This window comes from Gouania willdenowi, chromosome 12 (assembly GCF_900634775.1).
Source record: "Gouania willdenowi chromosome 12, fGouWil2.1, whole genome shotgun sequence".
Classification (NCBI taxonomy): Eukaryota; Metazoa; Chordata; class Actinopteri; order Blenniiformes; family Gobiesocidae; genus Gouania; species Gouania willdenowi.
The window spans coordinates 8,945,285-8,969,578 of NC_041055.1; the positions used below are offsets into that span (position 1 = coordinate 8,945,285).

At 39.5% G+C, this 24,294-nt stretch overlaps 1 protein-coding gene across 2 annotated transcripts in view; it reads left to right on the top strand.

Moving 5' to 3' along the window:
* Positions 1 to 17,627, top strand: part of LOC114473343 (beta-amyrin 11-oxidase-like) — a 43,901-nt gene extending 26,274 nt beyond the window's left edge. The window contains exons 10-12 of one of the 2 annotated variants that reach the window (XM_028462905.1): positions 9,332 to 9,419; positions 15,113 to 15,290; positions 17,573 to 17,627. In XM_028462905.1, the coding sequence (XP_028318706.1) occupies positions 9,332 to 9,419; positions 15,113 to 15,283 (259 nt within the window). In that variant the 3' untranslated portion in view covers positions 15,284 to 15,290; positions 17,573 to 17,627. Of the gene's footprint in view, positions 1 to 9,331; positions 9,420 to 15,112; positions 15,593 to 17,572 lie in introns of those variants that run through there. The other variant, XM_028462904.1, reaches the window with a different exon arrangement.
* The last annotated feature ends 6,667 nt before the right edge of the window (positions 17,628 to 24,294 follow it).

The following is a 24,294-nucleotide window of genomic DNA, read 5'->3' on the forward strand; positions in this document are numbered from 1 at the left end:
GGCTCAAGAGTTCCAAGCATGTTTAATAGAGTTCGATTAAACCTCTCGGGTTGGGGATCCCCCTGGGGATGGTATGGAGTGGTCCTCGACTTTTCCACGCCAAGAGAACTCAATAACTCTCGAATGAGACGGCTTTCAAAGTCTCTGCCCTGGTCACTATGCATGCGTTTTGGCAGACCATAATGGAGGAAATACTTTTCCAGCAGAACTTTGGCCACGGTTTCAGCTTTCTGGTTTGTGGTGGGAAAAGCCTGTGCATACCGGGTATAATGATCAGTGATGACTAAAACGTTCTCTGTGTTACTTTGGTCTGGTTCTATGGACAGGAAATCCATACATACTAAATCCATTGGACCGTCGCTTTGCATGTGAAACAAAGGCGCTACTTTTTTTGGAAGTGTTTTTCTCTGTATGCACCTTGCACAGTTTTTACAGTGTTCTTCAACATCAGATCTCATCTTGGGCCAATAGAATCTTTCTTTGATGAGTCCGTAAGTCTTGTCGATGCCTAGATGACCAGAATCATCATGGAGTGATTTCATGACTGTTGTTCTGAACTTTTCTGGTAAAACTAGTTGTGAACGACGGTTTCGGCCAGGTGGAACTGTCACTCGGTATACAACATCCTGTTGCAGTTTTAGTCTCTCGAACTCCCTCAACAACAATGAAGCTGCAGGGTCTCTTGACTTGATCTGAGGTGATCCATTCTGCTTTAAAGCTCTCCATATCTCCTTTAGAGTCAGATCTTCCTGTTGAGCTTTTGAGATCTCAGAGGGACTCAGAATTGGCATTCCCTTTAAGCTGAGTGTGGACAGGTTGCAGAAAGCTTTGGGTACAGCGTGTATGGACAAACCCAAATGATCGATTGCTCTCTCATGACGAGTATTTTTCTTGGTCACGTGGGATACTTGACACATTGCTCTAACGCCATCTGCTGAGATGTCTGTCCACTGTTTTTCTTGGCATGGGTCAGGGTGAGGGCGCCTTGAAAGGGCGTCAGCGTCAATGTTTTGAACTCCTGCTCTGTATTTAAGACTGAAGTCGTATGTTGACAGGGCCGCAAGCCAGCGGTGACCTGTTGCGTCTAACTTGGCTGATGTCAACACATAGGTCAAAGGGTTGTTGTCAGTTCTAACCTCGAAGCTTACTCCATACAAATAGTCGTGTAGTTTGTCAACTACGGCCCACTTTAAAGCAAGATATTCTAACTTGTGTGCAGGGTAGTTACGTTCAGAGGGGGTTAGACTGCGACTGATGAAAGCGACTGGTTTTAGTCCTTCACCTTGATCTTGGTATAAAACTCCACCAAGTCCTTCTCGGCTTGCATCAACGTGTAGCACGTAAGGTAACTGTGAGTTTGCAAAGGCTAGCACAGGGGAGTTGGTGAGTCTTTGTTTTAACTCCTCGAAAGCAGCTTCACACTTGTCGTCCCACCGATGACCAAACGGCTCTGATGGATTAAAGTAGACCTGGTCTAGCTTTTTCTTGGACTTTTTTGCATGGGGCGGGTAACCAGACAAAAGTTGAGTTAAGGGAAATGCGACTTTAGCATAGTCTTTGACGAAGCGTCTGTAATATCCGCAGAACCCGAGGAAAGATCTCAAGGCAGTTAAAGTGGTTGGTCTGGGCCATGTAGTGACTGCCTCTGTTTTCTTTGGATCTGTAGATACTCCTTCTTGTGACACAATGTGACCAACATAAGACACCGATGGTTGACAAAACTGGCATTTGTCCAACGACAGTTTGAGGCCCTCTTCTTGTAGGCGGTCAAGCACCTTAAGCAGTCGTTGCTCGTGCTCTTCGAGTGTTGCTCCAAAAATAATGAGGTCATCCAAATAGACCAACACTTCCAGCAGATTCATGTCTCCGACAGTTTTTTCCATGATGCGCTGGAAAGTTGCAGGAGCGCCTGACACACCTTGTGGCATCCTGTCAAATTGGTAAAACCCAAGGGGACATATGAAAGCGGTCTTTTCTTTGTCTGACTCACTCATGGGCACTTGGTAGTATCCACTCCTGAGATCTAGGACACTAAACCACTTGCTTCCATTCAGACATGTCAGAGCGTCTTCAATCTTAGGCACTGTGTATTGGTCAGGGGTTGTGCGCCTGTTAAGGGTACGATAGTCCACACACATCCGGATCTTGCCATTTTTCTTTCGCACGACCACTATAGGGGAGGCATAGGGACTGCGAGATTCTGTGATTATGCCAGCTCCTTTTAGTTCTGACAAATGTTCTCTGAGGGCTTCAAGATCGGCTGGAGGTAAGCGGCGAGATCTCTCTCGAAATGGTTTATCCTCTGTGGTTTTGATTTCATGCTGCATACTTTTGCTACAGCCCACATCAAACTCATGGGTGGAAAAAACATCTCCTCTTTCAAGCATTTTATTCACCAACCTATCTTTCCATTCTTTAGGAACAGGTGAAGCTCCAAAGTCAAAAGAGGATGGGGTGAGTTTCTTTGAGGTTCTAGGGTTGGTCTCTCTTTTCACAGAGGGCGCTGGAAACACATCCACTGGAAAAAGGTGAGCGATTGGCATACCTCGAGTCAGCATGATATCTTTAGATGAACTGTTAGTGACAAGGACAGTGATTCTTTTGGAGCTCACAGCAGTGACTGATTGTAGCTCCGGCCTCACCAGAAGCCGATCTGGAAACCTTGGTTCTTCTGCAAAGTCATCGGGTAAATCCACCAAAATGGCTTGAGTACTTGGTATCCCTTGAAACTTTGGCACGCCTTTGACCCTTGCTACACCTCCTGGGCGTATTATTATTGGTTTTGGTTGAGCAAACCATACAGATCCTCTTATTTGGCTGTCAGTTTCAGAGGGGGACTTTGATATTTCCACCAAAGCCTTTTGGAAAGCAGGGTGAATGCGTTTCACTGTTGTGATGTTTTCTCCCTCTTTGTCCTTGTAACTTTTTATGAGACGTCTCACTGTTGGAGTGTTGGTGCCAACCAGTATAGCTGCATTATCTTTAACAACTGGATCAGGACAGACGAGTACAAGTGCATCAATGGTCTCTGTCACGCCAACATCAGCTTCCCTGAACTCCAGCTTGAGTGACAAATAGCCATCGTACGGGTAATCAGCAGGACTGAGACCCCATATCTGTAGAGCACTGATAGATGTCAATGGCAGATGTGTCAGATATCTGTCGTAAAAGGATCTGTAGAGTAGAGTGACCTGAGAGCCAGTGTCAAGTATTGCTTTTGTGTAAATGCCTTCAATCTGAACTGGTACAGCAGAGCTTGGGCCCACTAAGCCTTTTGGGATAGTGTCTTCCACTATTTCCTCAGTTTTGATGCTCTTGGAACGTGTCTTTACCTCTGGGACGCCAGGCCGTTCCCTTACTGGGCCCCTTGGTAGTTTCCCGACTTCTTTGTCAGTTTGATAAGCCGCTTATTTACTCTTTGCAAGTTTTCAACTCCATCACAGTCTCTCATGTAGTGTCCATCTTCTCCACATCTGTAACAAAAGATCCCAGGCAGATCTGTGTTCTTTGATCTTTGAGAAGTGATGTTTCTTTGGTATCTATTTTTGGTTGTATTGTCAAGTTTTGGACATTTTGGTTCAGTTTGAGCTGCTGCTGTTGCAACAGTTGCCACTTTAAGATTGTTCATTTCAGCTTTAATCTCCCTGAGTTCTCTCTTGAGCTTCTCAACTTCTGGGTCAGCTTTATTCTCAGGTGCTGGTTTGGGGACTGAGGTGACTGGTTTTGACATAACCATACTTTTTGCATCAGTTCTGCCTTGTAACATGTCCTCTTCCTCTCTGACATCTTTCAGCAGATCATTAAAGGAAGGCGGTGGTCTTAGTTTATGGGTCATGCGTATGCGCATTGCGATCATGTCATGTGGTAATGCACCTCGTACAACTTGTTCAATACGGAGTCGGTTCATATCTGCCAACTGCAATCCTCCTTTCCTGAAGATACAGTGTAGCAACTTGTCGAGCCTCAGCAGGTACGTGGACAGTTTTTCACCTTCGCTTTGAAATGTGTGTCTGAACTTGACTAGGAGATCAGATGAAGTTTCAGTAGTCCCAAAGGCTGTTTCAAGAGCTTGCATGTAGTCATTCGCTGTAGCTTTGGGATTTTGTACTCTGAGGAATCTTATTATGTCAGCCGCTGGTCCTTTAAGACTCTCTACAACTCTTTGTTTCTTGACACTGTCACTGCATTGCCATTCTTCCAGCATGTGTGTAGTTTGCTCTGCCCAAGCGTCATACTCCTCTTCACCACTAGGTGTTGGTCGCACACCAGAAAACATTCTGAGCTTCCTGTAGCTTTGAATATCAGCAGGCGCAGCATTGCATTTGTCAACAAGTGAGCTAATGGCATTGATGAGAGCAGTATTTACATCAAGGGATGACGGGTTTAACAGTCCTTTAACATCAGACATACTTTTGCCCTCATGCTCAAGAAATGACAGCAACTTTGCTTGAAAATCTCCTTGGTGTTCAGTTTCTAGCGGAATGATGTGAACAGGCCAGGGACCAACTTCACCTGGAACGCCCACTTGGTCAGGTAAAGTGTGTTCAGTCACATTAGTTAAGGTCTGGACTAGCACAAAGTCAGTCTTGGAAGTCAAGTCTGAACGTTTGTCCACTATTCTTGTCTTTCCCAAAATTTTAACTGAGCTCAAGACTTCCTGTAAAACCTCATCTGAGATGTCACATACACCACTTAAAACTAAAGCATGAGTGGGATCTAACTGATGTCTGTGGCACCAAGCTTTAATCTCTGCTGCCTCCATTTTCAGTACTTGAAGCAGAAAAAGTAACCAAAATTCTCAGATTTTACAACAAAACTTCAAAAATATTTAGTAGCATCACATACAGCTTTAAAGGAATAGACCCACACTGTACATAAACAAACAAAAAAAAAATATATCCCGGACGAGCCCCCAAAAATGTAACCCTTTTTGCCACCCGGCTCGTTAGGTTAAAGGAGAGATTTCTTAATCTTTAACCCCTTTTTCCCTTACTGAATAATAACTATGGCAAAAGAGACATCCCGATGTATAAAAACTGTGTCTAGGGTCAAATATGATGCTCACTTACAAATCTGATAAGAGGTTTCCCAGAAATAATAATGACTAAACCAAATGAGCAAATATCATTAGTTAAATCAAGAAATGGTATTGTTTACAGTGTATTATTTAAATGATAAAATGATTAAACACACACACACAATAACTGTAGTTCAGACTTAGTCTGCTGTATTCAAAGATGGAACAATGAAAAAAACAATACAGTTTTAGTGGTAAATAGTTTTGAATCAGTTGGAATAAAGTTTAGGGTTTTTTTTCTTTTAGAGTGCACTCTTTAGTTTTAAGCAATTGCTTTTAGAAACGTTGGCGCGCGTTGGAGCTCTTATCCATTGGAAAACAACTTGAAAACGATAATCCTACCAGTCTGGAATGAACGAAAACCTTGTCCTCACGACCAGATGAGAAAGCTTGACGCACGCAGAACCTCCCTCTGTCCCGTTGTCCTCAACGCGGATGAGTGCCGATCCCCCTGGCGGCAACACCGTCTCTTCTCACCGTCCGACTCCCGACGAGCAGCGTTAGCTTAGCGCTAGCTTCACTCAGCTGGTTCAGCTCTGTCCTGGCAACGTCGCCCACAGCTCACTCCCTCGCGGTGCGGGTCGCTCACGAACTCCACAGCAGTCCACAGAAGCGAGGGGCAACCATCCAGGCCCAAAGTCACTGAGTTTCTTTTTCACGCCTTCCTCTATCACACATGCACGCGTCGCTTTCATGCAACAGCGCGACACGCCATCTCTCGGGCTTCTCTCTCGTATCTTTTTTCTTCTTCTATGCTTCCGGTAATGTCTCTTCTTCTACGCTTCCGGTAATGTCTCTTCTTCTACGCTTCTCAACTAGCGAAGCGCACACAAAGCATCACCACAGAATAAACAGATAATAGGCTACATATTTGTTTTTAACTTTTAACTAAACAATGAATTTATTAATATTTTGATAGTAATGTTTTAATATCAAACCATAAAATAATGTAACTTTTACCATGTAGAAAAACAATGCATTCAACATCCCAGTGTTATTTAACTTGTAAACAAATATACTCAGTGTTATAGTGTTATTTAACTTGTAAACAAATATACTGATTTAATAAGCAATCAGGTCATTACACAGTCAACCTTGCAAAAACTAAATTTATGATTTTTGGAACCAAAAATGAGGTATTTGAAGAAGAAATAAAACTTGAAATAAATGGAGATAAAATTGAGCGTGTCTTTGGTATCAAGTTGTTGGGAGTCATAATTGACTACATATTATCTTGGAGGCAACACATAAATTATATAAAGACAAAAATCTCAAAAACACTTGGTGTGTTATACAAAACAAAATATTTACTTAATTACAATTCCTTGCTTACAATTTATCATACTTTGATACTGCCATATATGACGTACTGTGTAGAACTCTGGGGAACCACTTTTAAAACCATAATCAATGATATTGTTTTACTACAAAAAAAAAAGGCCATACGATTAATAAACAAAGCAGGATATTATGACCACACACATCCATTATTTGTTCAATCAAAACTTATGAAATTTAAAGATATTGTTTATTATAAAATAACACAAATTATGTTCAAAGCAAAAATAAATACTCTTCCAGAAGGCGTTCAAAAATACTTCACACTACAGAGCAGCAAATACAGCCTAAGAGATCCATTGATGTTTATTCTTCCAAAAGCAAGATTAGTAGTTAAACGAAGATGTCTGTCTGTTCTTGGGGTTAATTTGTGGAATTCTGTTGATAAAGAAATAAGAATGAATGACTCATTTATTTTCAAAAAGAAAATGTCACAATATATTTTATAGGGTTATGTGAAGCAGTAGATTTATGTTTGTGTTTTTTGACATTAGTTAAATGTTGTATATGAAAGAAGGTACATGTGTATGTATTTATATATTTTGCATTATTTGAAAAAAGGCTGCTCATATGTAATTGTTGAATGCTTGCATTTCTCTTGTATGTTTTGTATTTAACTTACTGGAATATTGTTTACAGTATGTTGGGCGTATAAGCTTTTTGCTTCTGCCAGTTTCAGTCTTGTTATATATATTTTTAAATTGTGATTTATGTTTGAATATTTTTGTTAGACTGAAACAAACAAATAAACAAACAAAACAAAACTTGAAACGGGCGAGTTGGATTTTTCCCGCGTTGTGACGTCATAATGGGGAAACTCCTCCTACTGACTATCCTGGCTCCTCCTACCCTACATAAGAATATGAGCTCCTCCCTCTAAAACTACCTCACAGGTAAAACAAACTTAGCGACAGCAGTTTAGGGCCGCTCAATTAATCCGATTAATTCGATTACGATTTTGATTATTACACCCAACGATTACAAAAATAACATAATCGAGAAAAAACGATTATTAAAAAAAACATTTTCTATTTTACATGTTTTATTCGCTAAATAAAACAAACCCACTATTTCAGACATATACAGATAATAAAGCTTGGCACACACATGTTATTAATACTAACTTTGAGTTGTTTAATCCAAGCACATGCAAGCTCCTCCCCTCCAACCCGCCCCTCTCAAAGCCAAAGGAAGCCTGCAGGGCAACACAAGGAAAGATGTTGCTCGTGGTCTTGAAACATGGCAGGAGAAACGCTTGGTAAACAAGTCAAATTCTCTTATATGGGAACACTTTGGGTTTGATGATGAAGACCTAGAGCAGGGGTCCCCAATCCTGGTCCTCAAGGGCCACTATCCAGCATGTTTTAGATGTTTCCCTCTTCTAACACACCTGATTGAAATGACCAGGATCGTTATCAGGCTTCTGCAGAGCTTGATGATGAGTTCATCTTTTGAAGACTCAAAAAACAGCCTGTTTTTAGGAGCGCCCTGAAAGTGACTTTTCAGAGGGTTCAAACTCCAGAAAACAGGCGAGTTTAGGAAAATAAACCTCAAATACTATGTTGTTGGGGTTCTTAGAAGAAATGGAGATGTGTGAAAAATAGCATAACACTGGACCTTTAAGTGTTTTTAAATGATCTTTTACTTTATTTTAGTGACAATTTTGACTGTTAGAAATGATTTAGTTACTTATGATAGGTTAACTTTTTATAATGAAGTGATTCAGAAATATAGAAAATTGAAAACTATTTAAAAACAACTACTTGAGCACAATGATGGAATGAACGAGTGATGAAACACATTTTAAAGAATCCCATTTTGTAAATACGTGGAAATAAACAGTATTTAGTGCAGTGGTTCACAACCTTTTTTGGATCGTGACCTCATTTTGATATCAATGTAGAATTAGTTTTTGATTTTAGTGGCTCCTGAATTGATTCATTTCTATAGTTTTTTTAGCGTTTTTGGTCATCTCAAGCCTGGTTTGAGACCAACACGGACAATTATTTGTTGTCAATTTTCCACTTTCTCTCTCTCAAGTACCCTCTATAGTGCCATCATGTTCCCCTTGGGGTACATGTACCCCCATTTGAGAAACACTGGAATATACTCTACTGGTTCAACTGATGTGTGGGATGGACAAGCATGAACACAAACCACATCCCAATATAGGATAGAAAGTTTTTATTTTTATTTTTTTAGTTATGACTTGAGTTTCTGAAGAACATCTTGTTTTAAGATGGGCTACCAGCAAATTTAAACTGTTGGATGTAAGCAGAAACTTTAGTAATCTCTACACACACACACACACACACACACACAGGAACCATCTGACACCCTGGACTCACAGACACAGACTCTCTGCTAATGCTTCCTGTTTCCTTTTCATCATATCTCAGGTTTCAGGAAGACAGGATGCATTAGACACATGCGGTAGAAGAAGGCCTGCATAAGCACAACTTTGATGGATGGCCGGAAGCATGTTTTTATCCGTCGTATACTTTAAATGCTTTCATTTATAGTTGTAGTGATGACTTTTTTTTTTCTTCCTAAGACTGATCATTGTCTACTGTAAAAAATAATTCCGTCTTTGACCTGTAACAGGGCCCACAGACCTCAATGAAATATGCGATGAAATGTCTTCAGTCTCACATGTTTAAAAAAAACTTTTGATTTATCTTAATTGAAGAGACGATCGTATTTTATAATTACCCATTCAATTTGTTGTGTGTCCCCTTATGTGAGTGTGCATGAATTACTGAGTTATGAGTGTGACAGTGCTCCAAAGAAACAGATCAATGAATCAATCAATCAATCAATAAACAAGGTGGTCTGCATGTTTCACAAGAAACTGACACTATTAAATCCATATGTTAACCTTGCTCCAAATGTGTTTGTGTGTGTGTTGATGTGTAGAAACGCCGGACAGGAGCACTTCCTTTGCTCTTTTGGAAATGGATCCAGGAACTGCATCGGAGCTAAACTTACTGATATTTTCCTGAAGGTGAGGTCACTTCACACACACCACACTGATTCTCGTCTCGTCTGCCCTCACACACTGTTTTCACACAACGACTGTACAGACGAGAAGAGCAACTTTTATCACACATAGATGTGATTGTCTGATCTGAGCTTCACATTATCAACTTTCATGTCAGCATTTAGTATAATGACTAATCTGAGCATTAACACATGAAGGAACAAAAGGTGTGTTTGTTTTTGTTGTCATTGTCTATATTTTCCTGTTATTTTTGTATATTTGTGTTAATGTTCTGTTTCTTGGTTGTTTTGTGTAATTTTGTAGTAATTTTGTGTACTTTTTTTTCCGCGTTACTATTGTTGTAAATGTTTGTGTTTTTGTTTGTTGCTTTGCATGTTTTTCTGTTTGTGTTTTCAGTGTAATTTTACCATTTTTTTTGTTGTCATTCTATTTACTTTTATATACATTTTGTTTTTGAAATGTTTTTTTGGGGTCATATTTTTTGTCATGTATATTTTATTGTCAGTTTGTTTTTGTTTTTCTGTAATATTTTTTGTTTTGTTTTTTTCCAGTAATTGTAATTGTAATTTAGTGTTTTTGGTGTAATTGTGTGTATTTCTGTTGTCATGTTGGATTCCTTTCTCTCATTTTTTGTGTTTTTGTTGCTTTGTGTGTTTTGGGTGTCCTATTGTGTATACATATTGTTTTTGGATTTATTTTAATTTTTTTTGACATATTTCGTGTGTGTGTGTGTGTGTGTTTTTGTAGTCGTCTTGTGTGATTTTGTGTTGTCCTTTTGTGCGTTTTTCAGTAATATTATCTGTTTTTGGAGAAATGTTGTACATTTTCTATGGGGGCCGTACAAAATTAGACCAAGGGCTGCATGTGGCCCCCTGGCTGCCAGTTGAACGAATAATGGTGTCTGTACGCGCTTTGAGTCTCCTTGAAAAAAGCCATTGTTATTCATTATTATTGCATATACAAATTCAAATAAGTGTTTGTGCACACTGAAGCAAGGTTTGAAGTCCTGTAAAAACAATTGGAATTGTTTTTCGATATCAGATGGGCTGAACTCACTATTAAGATATTTTAGTAAGAGAATATGATCCTTTTGAAATCAGTTAATCTGTCTGTAGAAGAGCTACATTAGCCTTTAGCTAGCTGTGCCAAAGCGCAATGGCACAACCAATGAAGAGCTTCCAAAGCACAGCGATGCACAGTGGAAAAACCATATGAGAGGATGTTACCCGCCCCCAACCATTCAGGAAATGGAGCACCACTCATGGGAATGACAGCACACGGCTGTCAGTATGTGTTAGTTATACCAGGAGGAGAGATCCAGGAACTGTCTGTCTTTGTAATCCTGCTCAGTCCCCATGGTGGCTCACCACATCACCATACAAGCACCTGCCCACGCCCATTTAAGGATCACACAGGTTTTCATACGCGTAACATGTTGTTCTATACCAGTGGTAGACTTCTGTCATGACATTTATTCAAAGTAAAAGCCAATATTGCTAATGTGGAGAATGTGAGAGTAGTTAAAGGATGAGGCGGATTGTAAAAACTAGGCTTTACACGATCAGGATTTTTGGGCCGATTGGTGAGTTTAAAAATAACGATTCATGTGGTTTTTTTTAGGTACTGACCAAATTCCTTCGGTACTACTTGATACAGATTCACGGAAAATCAAACGTTGCCATGTTTCAGGAACTAAGCACAGCCTTGTGACTTGTGAGGGAGTAGAAGAGTTGAAGAATTTCCATGCAGGACCTGAACATAACATTTGTTGTCAGACCTTTTTCAACTCAAAGGGCTCTACTCTCCCATGTGCGTAAGTCCAAAAAGCCGTGCAGCAGCACTGTTTTAGGCTGTGTGCTATTCTCCCCCTGTACTTAAGTCAGCCGTGGGCCTTCATCCCAGTTACGCACTGTGGGTGGAGCAGCCCTGGAATGTGGGCGTTCCCATTCGAATCTGGCTTTACGCCCATTCTCCAGTGTGGGTAAGCCCTTTTCCTCCTACGCGCTACTAACCCTGGAAAAGTGCAGAGCCCCAATAAGGTGAAACATTATATTGCACTAGAAAATATGGACTTAGTTACATTTGAAGCCACACACAGCTGTGATCACTCAGCTGCTGCTGTGCGATTAATTAAAACTCTGACAGACGCAGACTTCTGTCCACGTTGGTCACAGTGATTCAACTATTTTCATACTATGTTTAACATAAAGTCACAGTTTGATCTACTACAGAGTGAAACAAGCTGTCATATGCAGATGAGGATGGAACACAAACTGTTCCCACACATATTTTAATGAGGCTCAGGTCGTTTTAAACAATTTATATTTAAAACTGTGTATTATGGAAGCCAATAGTTCTGTTTCACTGCAAACATCCCTCTGTATTAAAGCAGGATGCTCTGCAGCCGCGTTAGTTCCTCATATCTCCAGTGCATCTAACTTGGTTTACAGCGATGATGATGATCAAGGAGAGAGATTTTAACTGTGACTCAGTCACACTGCAATAATCTGATCAGTAATCTGATCAAATCAACCTGTTACATTGTTTATCAATGAGGGCATTTCAAATTAAAAGTGAACTTTATCATTTTCAAAAAAAAAATGACATCACCGCCTCCTTTCCTTCAGCCGCCTTCATTCACACATTCGCGCTTTTTGGCTCCTTACGCGCGGTGCGTGAAGTGCGTAACTGCAGGCGCGCAAAAAAACGCCCAGATGGGAGAATAGAACCCTAAATGAATAAGAAAAAGAAAAAATAAACAAAATGGAACAATATGGTGTGTATTTTTTTTATCTGACCCAAATTTGATCTGATTTAAAAACTATAACAGTTATGAAAATACTACATAGAGAGCAAAAGTGGTGCTAATGATCTGAACATTTTATTATATTGATTGTTACAAATGGACATATTATGCATGATGGAATTAAATTTTATTCAAAACTTGTACAAGTTATCAAAGCGCTGTAATTTCCCTGACGGAGCCTTCCCAAGGGGTTATTAAAGTCTATCTAATCTAGATGTTGTAAAACTTCTGAATATTTTAATATATTATTTGTTAGAAAAAAAAATATTACAGCAGCGTCACAAAAATATGAACGCCTTTGGAATTCTCTTGAATAAAGCTCCCAGAATGTTTTATTTAATTCTTCAGGAAAGTATAAAACCGTCTCTGCTGTTAATTGATTTGATGATATTTTTCAGTTTGTTTTAGCTTGCCTTAGAATTGACCTGCATTATAGTTGGAAAGTAACTGTTTTTATTTCATTTTCATATTGTGATTTTCTCATGCTTTTTTTTGTTTCTGCCAAGGCCTTAATTCAGTTGAGAATTCTTGTTTTATCTTTTGTTCCAATAGTTGTTCTACCTTATTATCCTTTCTCTGAAGTGTGACTTTATCTCTCTTTATAAACTGCCTTTTCTGTTTTCCCACAAAGGTGACCACTGTGATTTATTAATGATATGTTATTAATATGAGGCAGCATCAAGCTCAAGGCTTTATCTGAAGGCTTCAAATAGTCTCCACAGGGTTGGTAGATTAATATATTTTGGTCGTTTCTAAGCCTTCAGCGTTGATGGGAGTATGTGGTCCATCTCACAGGTTAGCAGCGTAATTGTGCTTTGCTCAGATGTCATTATGCGCACACATGCACTCCCTGCAGAGGGAGTGATCAGAGTGAAAAGTAGACCGCAGGGATCTGGGTCAGAGATGTGACTCATTGCCTCCCTCCATCCTTCCGCTCTCCTCGTTCCTCCCAACCCCCTCTTCATTATCCCTCTCCCATTCCCTCATGGTCTTTCCTTCCCCTCGGCCTTCCTCGCTCAATCATCCCACTCTTCCCCCACTATCAGAAAAAGCTTCATTCATAAAGTGAAATGAAGGCGGCGCAAAAAAAAAAAAAAAAAAAAATGTGTTAAATCTGATTGGTTCCCACAGTGACTCTGAAATGATCCAATGTGCCAGGTTGGTTATGACATCAGCCGTCATGGTGCACTGATGGAGCTTAATGCTGCATGTACGAGGATTTACCAAGCACAATACACTACTCATATGGAAGTCCACATTTAGTGAATGAGCGTTTTAAGATGAAATGATGTCAGTCCAACTTTAACCTATTATGATACGACACAGAATTACGGTAATTAATGCTCCGAAAATGTGTTGCAATGCTTGTTTTCAACCAGGAAACAAAGATACAAGCAGAAATTGCATAAGAGAAAATATGGCCAACTGCCAACCAGTTAAAAGCACACAATGGCTCCGAAAACATACAAAATGGCTACGTTTACATGAGAGCTTTAATTCAGAATAAATCCATGGGGTGTGTACCCCTTATTAGCGCGTGGAGTGACATTTGCACACGTTTTAATACCCCTGAGCCTTTAGTGAAGAAGCCCCTCAGAGCACAAACCTCCGCTATGTGTCAAATCTCCTTTTTGGCAGATATGGTCAGTTATCTGGATCAATGATCCTGATCATGGTACCATGATCATTCACATTTTAAAGGCTTGAGAGAAATTTCTACCCCCATTAACTCATTCAGTGCCAGCCATTTTCAAAATTTCTACCCACTCAGTGCCAGCCATTTTTGAGCTTTTTCACTAATTTTTAAAGACCCTGAATTCTGACACCAGATTCTGAAAAATCTCAGTTGAATATAGGCAAGTGTCACACAAATCGCCAGTTTGTGACAAAAAAGCTGAGAAAAAACATCTTTTTCTGAACAAATCTATTAGTGACTTTGAAGCAATTTTTTTTTTTTGCTTAAGTAACACCTCAACATTAGTTTCCTTCCATAAAACTACCAAAACAACACTGAGACCAGGCTTTTGAGGCAAAATTATTATTATTTTGCTATCTATGTCAGAGTTGAATGGATTTCTTACTGTATTTTGGCCTTCCTCCAAGTCTCTCCCCCCGTCATACTCCACTGGGCTGCTGGGAACTTCAACTCTCGTAGCGCCATTTTCTGTCTGGTAAACTCTTTTCCTCTTCCTCTGAGCTCTGCCCATCATGGGTGATCTCTCATCCAAAGGTGCTCTGCTGCCACCTACATGGCACCAGTTGGTCACTACATCATGGTACAAGTTAAATATTCACTGAGAGCTTCGTCACACTGTCTCCTAGCAACCCCAGCCGAAAAACACAATTCACGTCTGTAGATGTGAATGGCACTCAATGAGTTAATAACCATACAGTAGGTCCCAATGTATGGACACCCCAATTTTTTCATTAAATTAATCCCCAATCTGGGACCGATCTGGATGAAACTTGGTGTGGTAATTGAAGCACCGATTCGACAATACTGAGTCAAAGTGAGTAAAGATCAGTCAATTACACACTAAACCAGTATCTATATATATATATATATATATATATATATATATTGATCCAGATCACCTCCAAATGGAATGGAATTTTCCATTGCGTAAGGTCCGTCTTTGGTTAAAATTTCTTTAATATCCATTTAGCAATTTTGACATAATCCTGCTAATGGACAAACAAATAAATACGCGTCGGTAAAAAGAACACACAGGTTGGTCATTATTCTAAATGCTGACATGAATGTTGATAATGTGACCCTCAGATCAGACGATCAGTGCTGTGGCCCCGCTGAGATTAAAGTGTCCCATCTCTGCGTAGAGGCTCAATCTAAAGACGATTTTAAAGGATGTGATTCTCCTTTTGTTCACAGGAAACCTGCACATACTTGTTGAAGCACTACACCTGGAGTTTAGAGCCTCCATCTCAGGATCTGGAGTACAAATGGCTGCCAGTATCTCGCCCTGCTAACCTCCCCACCCTCACCTTCACTCCTCTGAACCAGGGAAAGCGTAGTGGAGAAGAAAACAGCTCGGGATGCTAAGGACTAAGTATGGAACAAAGCACTCCTTTTTAAACTGGCCAGAAATATCAGAGAAATGTTTTAATGCTTGGAAGCCAGGTTAGCACAGAGCAGACATGGGCAAGTTATAGTACAGCAGGGGCTACAAAGGTCTGAGGGCCACAGTTTGTGTGTATTTGTCATTTTGTGTGTTTTGTGTCTTATTTATTTTTCCCATTTTTATCATTTTGTTGATGTTTTTGGAGTCGTTTTTGTGTATTTCATTAATTTGCGTGTTGTTCTCTCATGTTATATATTTTCTATTATTCTCTGTCTTTTTGTTGTCATTTTGTGGGTGCTTAGAGTGATTTTTGTCATTTTTCTGTCATTTTTTAAACTATTTTATTTACTTTTCTCTGTACCGTCTTGTGGTTTTTTTATTTTAATTTTGGGATTCATTTAGTGTATTTTTCAGTCATTTGGTGTATTTACGCTGTTTTGTGTATTTATCTGATAATGACGTGTTTTTATAGTTGTTTTGTGTATTTTACTCCCATTTTCTTTATTTATTTGGCATTTTGCATATTTTCTTTTTTAGTCGTTTTTTTGTGTTTAGTCATTTTGTGTTCATATTGTAATTTAGCTCGTTTGTTTTATGAAAATTAACAGAGAAACAAGATGAGATTCAATCACGGACATGAACCCATGCCCCATCGCCACCACATAGCAACCACTGCTGCTTAGCAACAGTTCATCACACCAGCAGGCTTTTTACGGTCGTTTCCAAGACGAGCAGCAATACAAATAATTCAGTTCCCTCACTTACTTACACACACACACACACACACACACACAAAACATATATACATTTATTGACATTGATTAGAAGTCATTTGTGTATAATTAGTTAGACCAGAACAATTACAAAAATGTGGCCCCCAAAGTAAATACACAAAATTACCCCAAAAACACAAAATGATAGAATAATAAACAATAATACGGCACCAGTACACAAAAATCTAAAAATACACACATACACACACACAATACACAAGGACAATACAATTACTGCAAAAACACTCAATATGACTAGAAATAGATAACTGAAAAATATAAAAAAAGGACAATTAAAAAAAATTTAAACCAACAAAAATGACAATAATACAAAAAATGACTCAACAAAATAATACAAAATGACAAACAAATATAATTTTTGTGAAGAAAAAAAAAAAAAGTCGCCTGTTTCTGCTGTGTGGTGTTTAACTGGTGCTTGATTGATACTGAGTGTCCCTTAGTGTCAATATCACTGCACAAAGCTGATATCTTTAATATCATTACACCATCGTAGATAGAGGAATGAATCCATCAACTTTCCGACCTCTGTTTTCAGGGTCACTGGGGTCTACTGGTTCCTATCTCTACCTCTCATTGGGCGTTAGGCGGGGGCACACCCTACACAGGGCACCAGTCCATCGTAGGACTGATGAACCCATGCCTCTATAATTTCTAATTTGAACTTTACAGACATTTACTGTCAATTTGTGACAAATCAGTTAAAGCCCTGCCTCAGTTTCCTGTTGGTCTACTGACTCACATCTTAGTCGATCCACATGGTGTGAAATACTCAGGTTAGCCAGTCAACAACTGGACAATTTTTACACTTAATCCTATTTTCTACACCACTCTCATGTTTGATCATCCTCCGCTGATCAAATCTACATTATTGAGTTAAAGCGAATAGATACAATTCTAAATATCACATTAGCTACTTTAATATTTGAACTTTTTTTACTCTAGATAAGCAAATATGATTGTTTTAAAATGGGTTTATTTGCACTTTGAACATAGTACTTGATTTCAAAGCAATATCAGACTGCCTTAAGATGTGATGCTGCAGTAAGAATCCTAGTGATACAAATGATTTAATAACAATGTTTTTTTATTGTAGAAGTTAGAGTTCATTTTACAAATAAATAATTTCATTTCTACACATAGGGGAAAAAAGAGACTCAAGGTAGGAAATAGAAAGGGTGGGGAAGAATAGATTGTTATACAGTGAGGGTGAGATGTGAAGTTGTAGAATATATTGTGCTTATTATGTTGTGTAATCAAGCCAGTATAGTGACAAGTGTGAAGCTTAGCTATAATGGTGGTGGCTGTGGACAGAGGGAATGAGTGAGTGGTAGTACCTAAAGGTATTTGGGATTAACATGTCTAAAGTTAAGCCCAGTATGAGTTTTATCCCACATCCCAAGGCGTGCCAGTGCATCGTAGACCAGTATATATGCAATAACCATTACCGCAAACCCAGGAACTGCCCCGGGCCCACAGATGCAGCCAGGCCAGCAGAAAGAGTGGGGGCCAGGGAGCCCCAGGTCACCCCCCCACTGCCGAGCAACCCCCCAGACGCCCCCAAGATCCCAGGCCGAGAGGCAGCCACCGCCCCCCACACACACATCCGAGGAAGCCCCACGCAGCCGAGCACCCAGCCCATCCCGCCACCGACCCCAACCCCAAGGCCCCCCGCCTGCATCCCGCCCCCACCCACCCACACTCAAGCACCCAACCCCCGAGGGGAGGGCCCAGAGAGCCCCCCGCCCGAGACTCCAGCAGAGGAGCCAAGGCCCACGCCCAGCAGTCGGCCAGAGCCGCGCCGAACGGGCAGCCAGCGGGCGCCCGCCGGCGGGCCCAGAGCCAGCAGGGACCGGACCCCAGGCCAGACCCCAAGCCGATACTGACAATAATTAACAAACTATCTCTTACCACAGATGTGTAATTGACTCACATGGATTTTCTATATTTATTAATGATAGCTATGTAGTTACATTTGTTTGTTTTAATTGAAGTTGGAGAAAAAATATGTTTCAAAGCAGAGCAACATAGCTGCTGTATTTGTATCAGTAAATACTCATATTTGTGAGTAAACAACTATCAATACTGATACTAAGATTAAAAAGTGGCTTTGTAATTTGTACTGTATTATGTATGTAGTAAATAAAGTATTGTGAAGTACTTTTTTCTTATGTTTCACTGATTTTACAGTTTAAAAAATGTCTTAATAGAAACTAAATTTGAGAATTAAAAGCTCTACACTGTATTATATTCCCTTAAATTATATTGTCTTATGATATTCTAATTAAAGATTTTTTTTGTGTCATATGAAGTTAAAAATTCCATTTTAACACTACATTGGTCAAGCTTTGGATTCCATTTTAGGTTTGTTGTTTTTTTCACTACAATAGTTGATTAAACTGATCAGAAAAACAAAGATGTAAAGTGATTTTAATGGTTTATTGACGACCATGAAAACATTGGCTGCGAATGTTTACTATTCTCTCTGTGCCTCACATGGAATGTCATTGTACACCATCAGATGCAAACAGGAGGAGCTCAACAATAAAGGAAAACCAGATATAACGGGACAAACATGTGAGAATGCTGAAGTCATCAAAGGACTCACAACCCTATGGTTTTCATTTTGTGGGAAACTAAATGCTAGTGCATTATGATTTACTTTTATTTATTTAAGGAACAATAGTTGCTGATGAAATTACTCCAGACTCAACAATCCTACACAGTTTATCAATCCAAAAAAAACAAAGCTTGGGCCAAAAACCCATTCACCACATAAAGACCTGCTAATGTTGCAACAGTGTTGGACTGTATTTGTGCACAGAAGAGACACCATTACTCACTGAGATGCCATCGAGCACTGTTTAATTGTCTCATTTATCTTCTTACTGCTGCTTCACCAAGCACTGCTTTTGAGGGTCATGAACGGCACATCCACTCACATACGAGTAAAATGTCATTTGCCGTAAAAGCCTCCTCTAAGTCAGTGGTTCCCAAACTTTTTCTTCTGCGCCAAAACTCTTAGGACCACCGTTGCAAAAAAAGATAAATAAAGTGACCTTTTTTTTTAAAGAAAATAAAAATATCGACTGTTAAACAATGTATTCACATATTTTAGAACAGTAATAAAGTTCTTTATTTGTTTATTTAAAGGCAAATAATAAAAAAAAAAAAAAAAAAAACATCTGTTTTTCAAGCTCAAGGGCTCACGTCCTCCCGAGGGGGGCAGACCCCCAGTTTTGGAACCACTGCTTTAAGCATTAGTGAAGACTGCGTCGCTATTCTATAGTTTTTCCTTAATGCAACATATCAATGCTGATTTTGGCCTAATTAGCAATGCTAGTCATTTCAGTGTTAGCATCTGTGTTAAAGCTTCTGATCTCATTTGCTTTCTGCAGGACTTTAAATATTTGAATTTGATCTTTTTGTCTTTTCAAAAACTAGTGCAGTGCCCGTAGGAACTATGTATTGATATAGAAAAGTGGGAGTGTAAGTAGCTTTTTAATGGATGGCCAGATGAGGTTGTGTTTGAAGGTGGAACATCATCACATGACTGATGACATCGTCACTGATGACTCGGGAGGAGGTTTTGTCCAAACAAATTTGATGTTGCTCACCCTTGAACCAAGCAGCAGCCATGTTGAAACTCTCAGCTCAGTCTGATCATGATCCGCAGAGATATTTGAGGAACACACAGAGACGGACAGAGATTCCTTACTTTTATAGAGAGATAGACTATAACTCCAATCTAATTGTTTATTCTGTTGAGTGTCCTGATTTTATGTCATGGTTTCCTGATCCAAGATGTTGCTATTCTTTAGGTGTACCTTTCATTCTGAGGCTGTAACACAAACTTAGAAGAGTTTAATTATTTTTTCGTGCGATCGGCAGATAGTGTGCAATAATACGTTTTCTGTGATGTGTTGTATCTGATTTATACAGTCGGGGAAAATTAGTTTAGTCTGCCTTTCCTATTTATTTTCAATTGCAATCCTAAAGCAGAGATGGAAAACTTAATTTAAGTTTAGGGGCCAAATATGGAGCAGTTTGAGCTCAAGTGGCCCCGAGCTAAGCAAGCTATTCAAGACTAGCTAGGCTAGGTTAATCTTGGTTAAGCTAGTTGCAGTGCTTCATCTTGGTTTTTCAGGTATTCTTAGAGTGACAACTACCTTCATTTGTTGCTCTGATGTTAACCTTTGATCTTCTGCCACATTTACCTGATAAAATTACGCTTTGATGTTCTTTTCTGCCTCCTGGTGATTTTTGGGACACCACCTTTACAGAATAGTGTGTATGAATGTGTACATTGTGTATAGCCAGGTTTATTTCCATTGTTAAATTGTTGATATGGATGCATTTGTGGCTCAACCCATGGAGACAAAACAAAATCCCTCACCCAGAAAAATCTTATTATCATTGGCGACTCTGTCGGCATTTCTGTGCCAACCGATGAAAAATACTGGACACAAATATTGGAATGAAATGTGACATTTTCTAAATTCGAATGAAGCTTAATCCCTTTTAAATAGCCAAAAGGTTGACGTTTGGATTTGTTTCTACGACCGCACAATTACTCTTTGGAAAACTTAAAAAAAAAAAAGTATGTACATTTTTTAGTTTTTTGTTTAAATAGAACTTTTCTGTCTTTACTTGCCACTGACATTTCTTTCCATTTGTTGTCTCTCAGGGAGGTGCAGCCATAGCTTCTGTATGACACACTGGATTCTTAGCCTCAATCCGTTGCGTTTGCCTGGTCTTATGCAGCTCAGCGATAAGTACGCTTAGAAAAGCTCCCGCCTGCACACACTCACATACGGAGACGACAATGGTGTTCCTGTTTGCTTTATGGGGATCTGTATGCACGCAGTTTGAATTAAGAGGTCAAGGAAGTTCTGCATTTCCTTTTCCTTTCCAATTCTACATGGAGACTTTCACCTTGTTTAGGGATCATGCTAACTTGAGGATTGGACGGAAGTAGTCTTTAATCCTTTTGTTTTACAAATGGCGTGAATGCAGGCGGTGAGGGCAAAGAAGTAACTGTTAGTGAGATTAAATACACTCAGAACAGATGTAGGTTTGGAAACATGTTCAAGCCACTTCATCATAACAGAAAAACGATCTAAACTATGCTGTAAAGCAGGGGTCTGCAACCTGTGGCTCTCGAGCCTCATGTGGCACTTTGACTCTTTTGCAATGGCTCCCTATAGCTTTAAAAAAACATTTAAATTTTATATATATATATATATATATTTTTTTTTTTTACAGAGGCTATTCATGATTAATGAGAATCAAAATAATGATATAACAATTTGTTAACCTAAAATAAATCACGTTGTGCAATGACTCAGCACCTTCCTACTTCACGTCCTGCAACATCTACAGACCATCAACTTTTCCTGCACCCGTGGCTAACCTTAAGTTTTAAATTCCTGGTAAGATAATTAAACCAACAAAAACACTATTCTGGAAGTAAATAAAGTTTTTAATTGTGTGGGGACAAATTCATTTAACCACCAATGTGCAGGTTCAATATGCATGTTTTATGTGTGGCAAGAAATGAGAAATTAGCATGTGTTGACCACATGATCATGTTTTATCAAATTCAAGTTTGTAGCCTTTCAAATACATTAACGAACAAAAAACTTCTTCATGTAGACTGAGATGCATAAGAATTTGAAGATGCAAGATACTGTTTTGTTGTTATTTCTTGATGTTAATTTATTTTATTTTTAACTGTTTTGAAGTTGCTATTTACATGATCAATATAAATCAAATCAAACATTATTCTATATCATTTTAACTGTATAGAATATAATACACTGTATTGTCCTCATTGAGAAGGTATTTTTTCGGCTCTGAAAGGACTTTAATCCAGGTGAGATTAGGCAAAATGGCTCCATGTAGAGTAAAGGTTGCAGACCCCTGCTGTAAAGCAAGGGTGTCAAACTCAAGGCACGTGGGCCAAATCCGGCCCGCCAGAGCATCCAACTCAGCCCGCAGGGTGATTTCCGCTGAAAGTGTGAATGAAATTGATAATATTATTCCTGAAGTGTCAACATTCAACACAGTTTTATATCAAATGGACCAAACCTTTATAAAGGAAATAAGGTGAATTTTACCATTATTGTGGATAATACGCTTCACAGTTGACATTAATCGATGTAATTCATTGCAAAAGCACGTTGCACACAGAGCGGATTTTGTTGGAGTGGATTGGATCAAAAATCCTGGGAAGTCCACTGCAGGTCTTTTCCCTCCCCAGGTCCTGGACCAAGTCATGAAGCTGGTTGGCTGTGGCGCACACAGAGCGTAGGACTGTTGAGTCTTTATTTCTGCTGGTATCCCATGTGATTTCTACCAACACTTTTGGGTTATTGCTTCTGTTTTCATGCATTCTGTGGTTGTTTCAGCTTGTAAAAAGCCTGCTCACGTGAGTTTTGGGTGTTATGGTCCAAGTCGTATCCAAATAAACTAGTGACTATCTACTGCATTGCTGATGTGAGGCAAACAATGAATGTTTACATGGATGAATAAACTGTGCTCAACTGCTAGGAAATGGTAAATATCATCTCTGAGCTGAGTCTCACATCTTAAAGACAAACAAACAGTGATTTGAAGAGGATTCGTAAAAATGCCCTTAAGTCGCAACTAGGCGTGGGACAATAGCCAGACATCATGTTACGATACGATACATGATTACGGGCTCCCATGATATAAATACGATGTATTTTGAAATGGAATGATGCGAAACCACTCGTTCAACTGAGGATTTATCGTGTGATGTTTTTATATCGCAAGATATTGTTGCCCGATATACTTTATCGTCACACCTTTGGTCATAACCTTATTACTGTATCTTTCTTCAAGTAAAGCATTCCTGAATGCTGACCGTTCATATGTCCAATACGCAGCATACCTGTACGTTGGATTTAAACGCGTTACGTCCATTTAATGGATTGTGTTGTAGCTGATCTAAGGTGATCTTTTGCTCTTTTTAATTGCACTACATTATTCACTGTGACTTTGCCAGGATTAGCCATTGTCTGTTTTGGCTGCAAGCGATTCTACTTGTGCCATTTGCTTTATACACCATCTATAAATAACCCCGCCCTCAAGAAAGGGCAACATTTGGATAATATAGTGAGATGGGCTGCATAAATACACAGTGTTGCATTCTTTGAAAGACAAACCATTAGTTTTGAAAATCTTTAAACTACCAGTAAACACGTTAAAGCAGGGGCGTCATTTGTTTTGGTTCAGGGGCAACAAAAGGCCAAGTTCAGTCTTCAATAGACCCAACCAGACAAATAACGTCTTACTGTCATTGTTAGCACTTCCACATGTAAAAGACGAGGGGGCGGATTCACTAAGATCTGAAATAAAGGGTGCAAAACCAGGTGTGTCCCTAATTCCTTTGGTGGCGCTGTCGCCTCATTGCGCCACTAGTAGGTGAGCGTAGACGTGGTTGAGTCCACCCTATTTAAATTAACTGTAACTTTACTCTTAAAACAGGCAGATTTGGAGAGAAACCGTCCTATTGATCTGTTAATGCCACTGATCTGAGTTAATGCAGCAACAGAGTCTGTCAATCAGTCAGTCAGCACCATTTGAAAATGATCTACCGATCATCATCCAGCAGATCTGAACTCCTGAGTAGTCACGCACACTCTCATTTGTGAATATTGTGCCATTGCTGCGTAAATTACGCATGCTACTCAGCTGATTCTGGCCTGACGCTCCTGCCATCAACGTGACAAAACATGGAGAGAAAGACACAGGAGCTCACTGGAGCAGTGCGTCCGGACTCCGGAGCGACATTTTTGGATCTCCGCGCATAACGTCCTTTGCACTGCAGCCACTGGACTCCACACGCTCCGCCACGCGTACACGTCCAGCTTTTTTCTCGCTCACGCACACACACACTTTACTCTGCGTTTTCTTATTCAGTGGCTGTTTATATTGATTTATTTAAAATATTTTCTGATCCTAGAAAGGTTAACTATCCTCAGTGTTTTGTGTCAACATTTACTGCAGCTCATCTCTGCGTGCGTGTTTGCACCGCAAACAGTTCCAGAGTTGATGAATTGCATTGCGCCCACTGTATTCATTTATTTGCATTTCCTCCTCCCATTTTTTTTGCTCCCCTTGTCAGATCCGCCTACTTTACATATCGTACTTAATGAAGTGAGGGTGACACGCAG